The following is a 12,908-nucleotide window of genomic DNA, read 5'->3' as shown; positions in this document are numbered from 1 at the left end:
TCAGAGTGGACTTTGAACAGTCACCTATGTGAATGGCATTCCCTAACTTTGGAGGGTGTAAGTGGTGGTCCTGATAATAAAATTAGCGTCCTTACTGACCCTTTGATGTTCAGTTCCAGTGACTTCTTTCTTATCTTTGATAAAGATACTTCCAGGGATCCCTGGGTGGCTCAGCGGTTTGGCGCCTGCCTTTGGCCCAGGGCGTGATCCTGGAGACCCAGGATCGAATCCCACATCGGGCTCCCGGTGCATGGAGCCTGCTTCTCCCTCTGCCTGTGTCTCTGCCTCTTTCTCTCTCTCTCTCTCTGACTATCATAAAAAAAAAAAAAAAAAATTAAAGATACTTCCAGAATTGGGGCACCTGGCTGGCTCAGTCAGTAGAGCACATGATTCTTGATCTCAGGGTCATGAGTTTGAGCCCCACAAGTAAGTATCTTCTTAAAGAAGATACTTTCAAAACTAAGTTTGACATTTGTAGATAATTGGCTATTGAAATAATAAAAAAAGCCCCCATTATCTAATATGGATAGTTGATTTCTCTAGGAGCACAATTTGGTATTATTTATCAAAATAAAAAATTCAATCTAAAAACTGATCTCCTAGACATACTTGGTCATGTGAACAGATGTATACTAGACTGTTCACTGCACCACTCTTTGAAATAGCAAAAATGTTGGAAAAAACCTAAACGTTATTCAATAGAAGGCAGGCTGATTAAACGAGTATACCTATTCAATGAAGTAATATGCACCTTTAAAAAGAGTACGGTAAATCTATATATGCTGGCATGAAAAGTTCTCCAAGATACACTAAAAGCAGAGTATTGTAATAGAATTCTCCCATTTGCATAAAAAGAACATAAGCATATATTTTCATCTATGTTGGTAGCTATGTATAGAAAATATTTGGGAGAATATAAAAATCTGAAAAGAACAGTTTAAGGTGGCTTTCTCAATGGAACAGGCTGGTGCTTTTGGGCTAAGAGAGTAATTTCTCCTAATTATATACCCTAATTATATATTTATAATATATATAATACCTAATTATACATTTAATTCTTAAAAGAACTAAGGTGCTTTATAGGGGCACCTGGCTGGCTCAGGAGGTAGAGCATGTGACTCTTAATCTCAGGGTTGTGAGTTGGAGTCCGACTCTGGGTGTGGAGATTATATAAATAAAAATCTTTTTTAAAAAATTAAAGAAAAAAACCCCAATGCTTTTATATTATTTATATTACTTTTTCAATTAAAAAATAAATGTTTGGCTACTTATACAACCACAAAGCAGAGACTAAGATTGATCAAGACAAGAGGCATGCCATCTTGGGATCACTTACCTGCCTTTGTCATCTCTGCAATTGACAATACTGGAATCTATGGCCCCAAGTAGCAATGATGCACAATTCTCATGATCATTTATTCTAAAATGAAAATAGATTTTACCTTTAAAATTTTTCCATTAAAAATTTATATATCCCTTCCTACTCCATCTTCCTATCTACTGTATATTTAGCAATCTGATACATTCGAAAATGTCTGATGCAAATATCTGTGGTTTATGTTCTGTTCAAATGATTAAAGAAGACAATTTAGGTCATACAAATAAAGTTTATTTAACACTTCATGAGGAAGGCAGTTTTCACTCTCAAGAGTTTGGAGAATTGCTTGCTTTATGAAGTGCTAAATAAAATTTATATCACCTAAATTGTCTTCTTTAATCATTTTAACAGTGTTGGTGATGAGGGTAGCATTTGAAGGTGACTACTCATAGGCTGGAGGAGGAGGCACAGAGGCAGGACACCTGCAGAACCCTCAGAGTTCACTATTCCCCTTGTTACCAAGGGCTGAGGGTGAATCACTCTTGGGTTTGAGGTCTGCTCCCTTGTGTGCAATTCTCCAAGCCAAACAAACTTTATCCAAAACTTTTTAAGGAAAAGTGTTTATTAAAGTTCCCAGAAAGGTTTTGTGATCCAAGAATGGCTCTGCGATAGCTATATTGGAAGTCTACAGTAGGTGGCAGCCGCTAAAAGACTAACAGGGGCCTTGACAGCATAAACCCCTGGGAGGCTTGGGGAAATAAATTAAGAAAAAAATGCAGACTGTTTTTGACCAATGGCACATCAATATCTAAGTAGGCACAAGTTGGACTATTAAAAGCCATGAGGGCATCCACCCTTGTAAAGAAAGCTTGTGAAGAGTAATAGATCTATTGTTAATGAGAATCTCAGAAGCCAAAGCTATGAAATTTATGCGCATGGGTTGAGCACTTAAAAGCTGTTAGAGTGATCACCACATAAATCTAAGACTCCTGTGATAGGATAAGTCGATTATGGAGCAGGTTAGATTGACACTAGGTCACTCACCAAGCTCAAAAAAATTTCCCCACAACAGGGTACACTGTAAAACACTACACAAATCCCAAATCCCAAACCCAATGGCACATCTCCCTTAGGTATTAATTTGGCTCCAAGAGACTCAAGGCTTAGCTTAAAAAAAAAAAACAAAAACTTCAAGTTTCAAAGAATTGAGCACTCTGCCTTCCAGCACAGTTGCTTATTTTATGTGTAAGAACTGTGGTTCCAGATGCTATAGATATCTACAAAAATGGCAAAAATATTACTAAGGCAACCCAGAATTACAATGTCCATCATGGGGAATGTTCCAGTTAGATAAGATCGTTCATTTAAGAAGTACACTTGAAAGCAAGGGTTCCCAAATCAACAGAGAATGGGATACCAATTTTAGCTGGTATGCAGAAGCTTCCAAAAAGCTTCAGGATTCCAAAATAGCTTCATTGAAAAATTTATTGTCAAGGCTAATGAAAAATTAAAGATACAAGAGAGAACTAAAACAAAGACTGTAAGATTGATATGACTCCTACTATTGCCCTTTATCCTCCTTTACCTGAGTCCTCACAGTCTACTAATCCTCTGAATTTCCTTTCTACTGTGAAGAGGCTTTAAGATCAGAAACAAGTATTTTCAAAGTTAGTGGCCTTACAGATGCAACTGCTCCAAAGGGCAGAAACCTAAAACACCACCTGGGCTTGCCCCATTGCACCAGCATAAAAACACTGGCTCAGAAATTGAGGTCTCATGTGCAATCTACAAGGACACTGGAAAAAAGACTGTCTACGAGGTTTTGTGCAAATCCTTTGATAGCAACTCAAATGCCCCCATATATACCCTCAAAGGAGGGCCCCTATATGGGCTGCTTCCAGTGTTGACAAGATGCCAAAGGATTCTCCAATTAACTGCTACCAGTTATTCCCTCTAACAGCCAAGGGGAAATAAAATTAAAATTAATTGAAAAATCTTGCCAAATTCTGGTATATGCCTTCAGGGTAATACTCTCTACTTTAAATCCCACTCGCTCGGGAGCCTGCAAATGGAAACTGTGAAACCTGACAGGAGGAGGCAAAGGGTGAGAAATCCAACCAGATTCAGCTTTCCTAGTCTTTGTGGTGGCTGGTCAAGAGGGACAGGTATAATTTTATGTTGTCCCTTCCTTTCCAAATTTAGATTCTTCTGAATTTGGTTTTGAGGTACCCATTGGTTATTGATCCTTCTCTCTCCCAAGGACTGCTATTGTCTTCTTGCTTATCCTAAATCCTTCTTTTGGCTATCTTTGGGAGGTAGCTCTGCATCTTGGGAAAGTAGTATCTATCGTACCATCTTTGGGGGCACCTCTTGCATTCATGGATTGTTCAATATTGCCAGCGATACTTACTGTTTGTCCTGGCTTAACAAGGTACTTGAAAGGTCTTTTTTTTTTCTTTTTTTAATAGTTTTACGGTTTGCCAGAAGTTGGCCAAATAGGAAGGTGGATTCACAGCCAAATAGTAACTTTCTTTTAGGCCTTCCTGGTAAGCTAAAATGAAACTATGTACCTGGGGTGAGGGGTAGGGAATGGGGGGAACTCCAGAGACAAACAGCTCTAAATCTAGAACTAAGGAATCATTTGATTTCTACCTTAGTTGAAGAAAGATCTTCCCCTTGATATAAAGAAGCAAATTAAAAATAATGTAGTAGATGAGTGGGTCAGCCCTTTTTTTAAGGAATTAAAATCAACACTCCCTGCCTTACAAATTGTTTTCAAAGACCAGAAAAGCCTCATCTAGTCTTTTTACCGATCCCCAAAACACCCTTATTCATCTCAAAAGGCTTGTAGGTAATTGTAAAATCCTGGATTTATGAAATAAATAAAAGTCCTTCTTGGAGGATCTTGTGTCTGCCCCTGTGCCTTTGAGGCCTGGTCGTCTTTAGGAACTCACATCTAGGCCATCTCTTTGAAATGCACATTTAAGGGAGGTAATTCTTATCAGAAAAAGAAAGAGGAAAAGACAGGCTATTTGGAAACTAGGGAAATAAAAAATCTTAAGTCTTGATGAGCACTGGGTGATAGATGGAATTCTTGAATCTCTATATTGTACACCTGAAACTAATATAACACTACATATTAACTATAATGGAATTTTTTTAAAATTTAAAAATCTTGTTTTCTCTCCTAAAATTAGTAAAAAGTTTAAGCCATCTAAGCCAGTAATCATAACTTAATCCATTTGCCAGAAACACAATTTGGATCTGTGTTGTTTTGTTGTTGTTGTTAAATAAACTAGTGAGTTTTGTACTATCATACCCATTTAAAGGCTAAAATTTAAAAACAAAAGCTATAAGATTTCTGTTCGTGTCTGTCTATATGTGTGTGTATGTCTATGTTACATTTTTTTCTATTTTCAGATGGTATTGCCAAAATTAATTTGTAAAGAGCTCTATTTAATTGGCTTAAAGAACATTGAGCACTTGGAGCGCCTGGTGGCTCAGGTGCTTAAGCTTCTGACGCGTGGTTTTGGCTCAGGTCATGATCTTAGGGTTGTGAGACTACACCCCCAGGTGGGGCTCCTTGCCCAGCTTAAGATTCTCTCTCTCCCTGTGCCCCCCCAACAAATAAATAAATAAATTAGTTAATTAATATAATAATATTAATAATAAAAAGAACATTAAGCACTTACACAAGTCAAGAATACTCTCTGAAATATAGAAACTAACCCAAATGTTTTTCAGGTTCACATGATCTACTTTAAAAATCTTTGGTAAAGAAAGACTAGTTTTTGGTTGGTTGGTTGAATTAAAACAAGCATGTCTTCAGACTTATCAACATTTATACTGCAGACATAAAACTTTATTCGACCTAGGTTTGCTAAAAATCAAGTGAGCTCTTGTTATCACTGTTACAGAATTTGTCAGCCAGAAAGATAATTTAAGATGATAGTTAGCTGTTTAATATCATGAAATTTTCATGAGTGATCCAAACATAATCATTAAGAACAAGTAAATTAAATTGAGGTAAGTAAGATAAAAGCTTATAAATCAACTTCTCAACAATAATTATGCTTTATGATATGTATACATAAAAATAGTTTCCAAAACTTAAATAATTTTAAGCTTGGTAACTTAAAACCTTAAAGTTATACTGACATACATTAAATGATGGATATTCATTGACTTCTAGATCATTTCCAATTCATAGAAAATTCTGAAACATTATTACTGAACGCAGATTTATCTACTTTTGGCTTCCTTTGACAGAGGAACTACAGATATTTGGCTCCGTTAGTACACATGTTTTGTACCACATTGAGAAAGGTATACGAGGAAGGATATACTTTAGAAATTATGAAATTTATTTATGAATTTGCCAAACCACAGAATGGCAATGTAACAGACAATCCACTATTGCCTACTTATTTTTTACTAGGAGTTAAGGATTCAAGGGGTTAAGAATTTTAATCAATTAACACTATTTTGAAATAATAAGTGTGAGAGCAAATAACTGTGTTAGAAAAGTAGGTAATAAAAGTAGAATGTATTTTTTGGATAAGGAACAGAATGAAAGACATGGGCTTTATTTGTTTTCTTGTTTTGGTAACAAAAAAGAGAAAAGTACTTTTCTCCTCAAGTAAGATGACTTTTTTTTTTTTGGAATAAGAAAGAGAGGAAAAAATTAGTACAAAATGTGAATGGATATAAAAAGTTGTAAATGGTCTATGGAAAAGGAATCTTGGAAAAGGAATTCTATGTGTGGTCAAGCTGGCTAAGATTGGAATGGATTTATTTAAGTTTTTAAAAAATGACTTTTAATATCAAAGTATACTAGTATAAAATTAGAATTTGGTTTTCACTCCGTTAAAAGAACAAAGAGTTTTTTTTTAGTTAGATTATTGATCTGCTCTTAATAAGAAACCATAAGTAAAGGTGTTTTGTTTTGTTTTTTATCTTTTAAGTAATCCTCCTATAAAGCAGATTTTGTGTCTTACCAAAATAATTTACTGTGCTATAGGCTATCTTTATTTAGTCTTTAATTACTTAAGAAAACCCAGTCTTCTTAATATTAAAAGAGTCAAGGAGATTTTTTGTTTGTTTTTTTAGGTACTATGTAACTTTCTGTATTTATCTTTCAAGTCTTTATTCCTTTGGTTAATGGATAGCTTATTATTGCACAGTGACCTATGATCCTATTCAACCAAGTGTTTTAAAATCTTTTGATATTTTGGACAAACTTCCCCCAAATCAAATTCTAAATGAAGTATTTTTGTCCTTGAATGAAGTTTGGGATGTTTAAAAGATATCTGGAACATCTCAAAAGATTTTTTTTTTATTCCTTATGAAAAAAATATTAAACTAATTAGGTTTATTTGGTTTGTTAAATTATATAAGAAGCATTGCCAAATGTGGAATGATGTTTTTATGTTGTATTTGTATATGTTATTATAAGTGTTTCTAAAAATTCTTAAAATTCTGATATGTTCTAATGTCTGTCGTGATTCTACTTATCATTGAATGTTATGTACAACAAAAATAACCAAAGTTCCTTGTCAATTCCTTGTAATGACCTATCATCAGATGTCACAATAGGTACATTTAAGTCTTTTGTCATTTGCAGACAGTTATTGCTTTACTCTACTCTGATACTTTTGCAAAAGTGAGATTCCTGGAAAGGTTTCTACCAAGTACCCTTGACCACTGACATCACTGCCAACTACAAGATGTTGAACCTGGGTGCATATTTCACAACTGGAGAAGGCTCCATCTGACATCTGGTCCTGTGCCAATGTCAGAGACCTCAAAACCAAATTGGGAAGATTAGTAGCTGACACTGAAGTACACTGTTTCCTCCCAGGATCTTGGATCAAGAACATTTCTTTCCATTCCTCCTTCCCTCTTTGGCCATTCTTTTCCTAATTACTCTACCATGAAGGTCTTTATGATTCCTTTGTCCACCTTCCACCTTGCCCTGGCCTAGAAAGATAGTGCCATTGTTCATATACAGCAGGCCATTGCAATGGAGGGTAATCCAACTTCTAACCTACTGTTGGCTTTGCTATAAGTTGGTGAGCCTGTGGTTCTGTCCATCACAGACTTTCTCCTGATTTCTAATGTCTAGGTTTCTCTAGAACAAGCTTGCTGGATAAACACTTCTGGGGAAGTGGAAACGCGGTTACATAAAATACATGAACAGGTCAGCTGGCTTAAGGAAGAATCCACTCTTTGGGATTATTTCTAAATTTATGTGATTCTAGTTGGTTTGATTCATGAGGACCCTGGTTCAGGAATGTCCTGCAAACCTTAGGAATACTTTTACTATTAATAAGTATCCTCCTGGCCTGTTGCTTCCTAGTCTGTTATTCTCTCAAGGGTTTTAGATGACTGTATGCAGTCATAAGCCAGCCAACTTATGGTCTTCTTCCACCTAGAATGTAAACCTAACATTATCTCCTGTGAAATATAGACTGAGACCCAAAGAGACAGTGGTAACTGAGAGTAACTTGCAACATCACCTTTGCCCAAACCTCTTGGTTGGCCAGAGGCTGATCAAAGTGGGAAGGAAGAGCTGCCAAACTGATCCCACACGAATGAACCTTTACCTGGTAGCGCCAGGCACCACTGATCCTGGGAAACAACATCAGCAAAACAAAACTTAACTTTCAGGTTTCATGTTCTTGAAAATGTACCAGCTCCCAGATGTCAGACCATCTACTTAACCAATTAATAATTACCAAGTTATATCACCCATTCCGGTGATACCTCCAATAAGGCCAAATGTAACCCTTCCTTATCAGATATTTTTATTTCTTCCCTTCTCTGTTTCCTGTACTTTAATCTGTGAAAGCTTACTGCTTTCTGCCTTACTTTACAATTCTCTGGCCTCTTGAAAGTAGACTGTCTGCTTCATGAAGTGTAAAATAAAGTTGTTTGCATCACTTTGAATTGCTTCTTTAAATCATTTTAACAGTTCTTGTGGCACACATTCTGTAATGCCTGCATTTCTTCAGAACCCCTACATCCAGGAAGGAGTTTACTGCATAGCACTTATATGAAGCGAAATGTTAGTTTTTAGGAGTACCGAATCAACAAAGACATTGTTCCTTCAAATTTAAAATCACTCCTACTCTCTATTCCTTACTTTCTTTTTTGATCCACGTTATACCTCCAATATCTTTCAGTCCAATGACCCAGCTGCTTGTGAAGCCCGTAGGCAAATGCAAAGACAAAGCAGGCCCCAGGTGACCATCCTCCCCAAGAATGACCATGGAAGTCTGCCTTAAAGTCACTTCATTCTCTAAACAATGCTTCAGACTACGAGATGGCAGCAAAAAGTACATTTATCAAAAAAAGAACTTACAACACATGAAGAATGGAGAATTACAATATATAAAAAGTCTTCCTGCTATTAGATGTCTTTCTAATCATCCGCAGGCATATTGTTGTTAACCCTAGCTTAGTTTTTGAATTTGGTACACAAATGTAAGGTACATCTGAAGACCTCTTCCCTTGGGGTGTAATGTGCCTCTGAGTCACCCACTACCCTTCATATAGTTCCTCTCAGGTGACATGTGAGCTGCCTTGGAACCTGGGCACACCACAGAAAGCTCCTGGAAAATCATTAACCCTAGGAACCACACTTTGCTCTGAGACCTATTTGCCCTTAGCAGCAAAATGGAATATATTGGTCTTACTTCTGGTCTAAAAGCCAGGCCCTTCCCCCAAAAGGCAATTTCTCTGTGTATAGTTAAAAAGATAAAAGCAACACCATTAACTTCCAGTGTTTCTACTTACATTGCACAGTGCAGTGGAGTAAAGGGATTACCGATAAACTGGCGAAAACATTTCTGCTCCAAAAGTACCTCTATACAGTTTTCATTACCTGCAAGGAATCAAAAGAACAAAATTTTGTTCAACAAAATCTATCTATCTATCTATCTATCTATCTATCTATCTATCTATCTATCATCTATCTATCATCTATCTATCTATCATTTTTGGTTAAGTATTGAATTCTGGCTCATGAATTTTCCTGAATTGACCGAATGTTCATCCTCCATGGAATAAAATTCACAAAATGCCAAAATGTTATTAACTATGCTCACAGGTGTTTTGAGACCTGATGAAACAGTGAAGGCCATATGTTCTAGAGGAGAGAATGAGATAAAGAAGAGACCTCATCTGCAAATGGAATAGATTTGATGTCATCCTCAGCTCTCAGTAGACAGATGCCTGAAATAGATATGCCTCCATTTGCCCATATTAACAACAGGAAATTCTCCTTTCACCCACTTGAATAGGTTCACATACAATTATGCAACCTAATTCAGGAAAGAAGATGTGATCGACAGAAAACAGTATGTGAGATAATGCAGGTGAAAGCGCTTTGACTATAAAAGACTATGTTAAGTGTTTAAAATGGCACCAAGACCAGTTCCTGGCAAATAGTATGTACCCAATATGGATTTTTTTAATAAGTAGATGAATTAATGTGAGGAATTATTTTCAACAAAATGACAATAGTTTGTAAATCGACTGAATTTGAGTTAAGGCCCCAGTCCTGTCAGCTTACTTGTTATGTGACTTAGGCAACCCACTTGGGATCCGTGAGCCTCAGTTTCCCATAGGTAAAAAATCAGACTAGTAATGCCTGCCCTACCTAGGTTACTGGATGACGGAGTTTTCAGTTGATAAAGGACCTAAACATGGTTTGTGAGACAATGTGCAATATTTAGAGCAAGAAGGCAATGCCATTTGGCTTTGGAATACAGACTATTGTTCTGAACTTCTTGTTACTGAATTTAGTGCTAAATTAGAGTCCTCTTATGATCTATCCCAGAATTATGTAGATTGGATCATTTTAAGCTTTGAAATACAAGTCTTCTTGCACCTATAGAGGAAAAGGTGAAAATACTTTTAGGAGGATGGAGAAGCATATGAAGTAAGGAATATAAAATCCCCTAAGCTTATTCAAGTTATATTGTTTAGCTTTCCAACTACAACTAGCCCTCACTCAAATAGTCCCAGATGCTTCAACTTCTCTTTACAATGAATCTCCCACAAAGGACCTAGCTTAGGGGAGCATCTCCACCTACCATTCCTTGAAGACTATATGAATCCCAACCTAAGGTCTGTGTAGGGAGGACTGGGGACCCTTGCACAACTTTCAATATTCAAAGTGCTCAGTGGGGGGCGGGGGGGGAATCGGGAAGACTGAACTTGAACCCTGGATCCAGAAGACTGCACTGAAGGATGATTGGTCAGGCAAGGATTGATCCTCCTCCCAGGCTTGCATCTGGAGAGGCCTAAGAACAGAGAGACCCACCAGCCCCACCCCCCCTCACTCCAGGGGAGAGGATGTGGTCTGTAATCAGCACCCTTATTGTGTCTTCCCCTTCCTGTAGGTTTTCTAGTGTCAGAGGACTCTCACAGCTTGACTCAGATGGGGGTTTGGGGGGGTTCTCATCCCTTAGTAGGTAGAAAAAAAAATCACAATCTGCCAATGGCAGGGAAGGAGCATAACCAAGTCAAACAAGTAGAAAACTTGGCTCTCACTGAAAAAAGGATTATAAAAGAAGGTCTGACAGCAATATATTAGAGCACTCAAAAACCTTGCTAGTCCTAATAATCATAGTTTCTGAGTAAAAATTCTAATAGAATTGAAAATGGAAAAATAAAATTATAGAAATTTTACTTAGCACCGAGTAGGAAATATATGGGAAATTATCCACCTAAACTGAGGGGGTAAAGACCATCTCAAGCAAGACTGAAAATCTACATGCAATAAAAAAAAGTTTTTTTTTGATAGAGTCAACTAATGAAAGTTCAAAATCTCTGCACGGAAAAAAAATATCATAAACAAGGAACAAAAACAAATGAGAGACAGAAAGAAAACACCTGCAGCACACATAACAAATGGAGGATTCCTATTTCTAAGACAAGGTACTTCTAAAGCATATGAGAAATGATAAATAACTCAATAGGGAAAAATGGGCAACAGATGAAAAATGCATGTCCAGGAGAGGAAAAGGAAATGCTAATACATAAAAATAAATACACTATCAGAGAAACACAAATTGAAATAATGAGATACCTGTTTCTTGCCCTTCAAAGTGACACACACACAAAAAGATGGTATTGTCTTGGGCTGCCAAAGGCTTAAGAAAATAGTAAGTTTTATATACACGTCTGATGGAATAATGAATTTTTATACTCTCTTGGTAAAGTAATATGGTATAACTCACTAAAATTAAAAAATATACATGCCCTCAACAATAATTTCACTTTTGGAAACTTATCTGACAGAAGTTAAGGGACTAATATGAACAACACACTGCAGCAGTGTCTTTAAAAGGAAACGATCTGAAACCAATCTGACTGTTCATCAACAGGATCTGGTATGAATAAGGAATAAATTCTGGTATACGCAGTGTACATTTACATAGCTATGTAGCTATCATCTCTGTAGCTCTATAGCTACAAAATACAGAAATTATTAAAAAGATTAGTGTATATTAATATATACTGACTTGTAAGAATATCTGCAACAGAAACTTAAACAGTAACAAAAAAAGAAAGTTATATAATATTTCTTATCCAATTCTAGTTTTCAAAAATAGATGCACATGCAATTTGTATTTATTTATTATTCTCACAGGAAAATTATGAAAGATACATACCAAATTACATCAGAAAGTAAATTTGGAAATGGAGACAATTTTACTTTAGGCACTTCAGCATTTTTGATATGTTACAATTAGTATGCATTTTCTTTTTTACTCAACTCAGTGAAACGAAAAATTTAAAATCTCCCAAATAACAAGTGCAACTAAATAAATAGGGGATATAAGACAGAAAAAGAAATGACAACACAAGAAATCACCAATCAACTAATAGTCAATTGTGACACATAATTACATCATATTTTTTGTTTGTCTTTAGTTGTATTATTTTAATTCCTTGTAGGATCTCTGGTTTACTCAGGTAAGCCAGGAACCTTGATTAAAACTAGTTCTTTCAGTTCATCAGAGCTTCTGATTTGGAGTTAGATGTTAGTGATTAACAAAAAGGAGGAAAGTGTATTTTTACTGCCTTAGGGCATCATGGTGCTAATAAAGGGAAAAGCTAAAAAGGCGGGGGGGGGGGGGGGGGGAGGTGGGTACCTTAGATGCAGAAAGGTTAGAGACCGTGGTTTACAACTTAACACTATGTTCTCACCTCCACCAAGACCACAGTGGTATGGGGCAGGAAATCTACTGGAATCAGTCAAATGACAATCAACTCACCATTGTAACAAGCCCAGTGCAGTGGCGTGTAGCCTTGGTTGTCTTTGAAAGAGCAGTCCTCCTCGGAAAGTGCCATTTGGAGCAGCTCGCTCAGCCACGTGGCGTGGCCCCGTGCAGCTGCATAGTGCAAGGGTGTCCTCCCTCTGGAATCTTTACAGAGAATTGATACTTCTTGTTCCAGCAGCATTTGCACACATTCCTCATGGCCTGTCATAATCTGATGCATTGCAATTAAAAACACAAGACACATCTCAGAAGGGCAGAGATGGGGAAGCAAAGCAGTGGCTAAGTGAGCTAGGCTC

General features: G+C 36.7%; 1 protein-coding gene across 17 annotated transcripts in view; it reads right to left on the bottom strand.

Moving 5' to 3' along the window:
* Window positions 1–12,908, bottom strand: part of ANKRD44 (ankyrin repeat domain 44) — a 340,062-nt gene that overhangs the window by 41,963 nt on the left and 285,191 nt on the right. For all 17 annotated transcript variants that reach the window (XR_013373234.1, XR_013373237.1, XR_013373238.1 and 14 more), the window contains exons 21-23: window positions 12,607–12,823; window positions 9,116–9,203; window positions 1,337–1,420 (exon numbers count right to left, since the gene is read on the bottom strand). Coding sequence is in view for 11 of the 17 variants with exons in the window: in XM_077885633.1 (XP_077741759.1) it covers window positions 1,337–1,420; window positions 9,116–9,203; window positions 12,607–12,823 (389 nt within the window). In the remaining 6 variants the exon portion in view is untranslated. The remainder of the gene's footprint in view (window positions 1–1,336; window positions 1,421–9,115; window positions 9,204–12,606; window positions 12,824–12,908) is intronic.

This window comes from Canis aureus, chromosome 36 (genome assembly GCF_053574225.1).
Source record: "Canis aureus isolate CA01 chromosome 36, VMU_Caureus_v.1.0, whole genome shotgun sequence".
Classification (NCBI taxonomy): domain Eukaryota; kingdom Metazoa; phylum Chordata; class Mammalia; order Carnivora; family Canidae; genus Canis; species Canis aureus.
The sequence above is the reverse complement of the archived record's forward strand: the minus strand, read 5'-3'. Positions and strand labels throughout refer to the sequence as shown.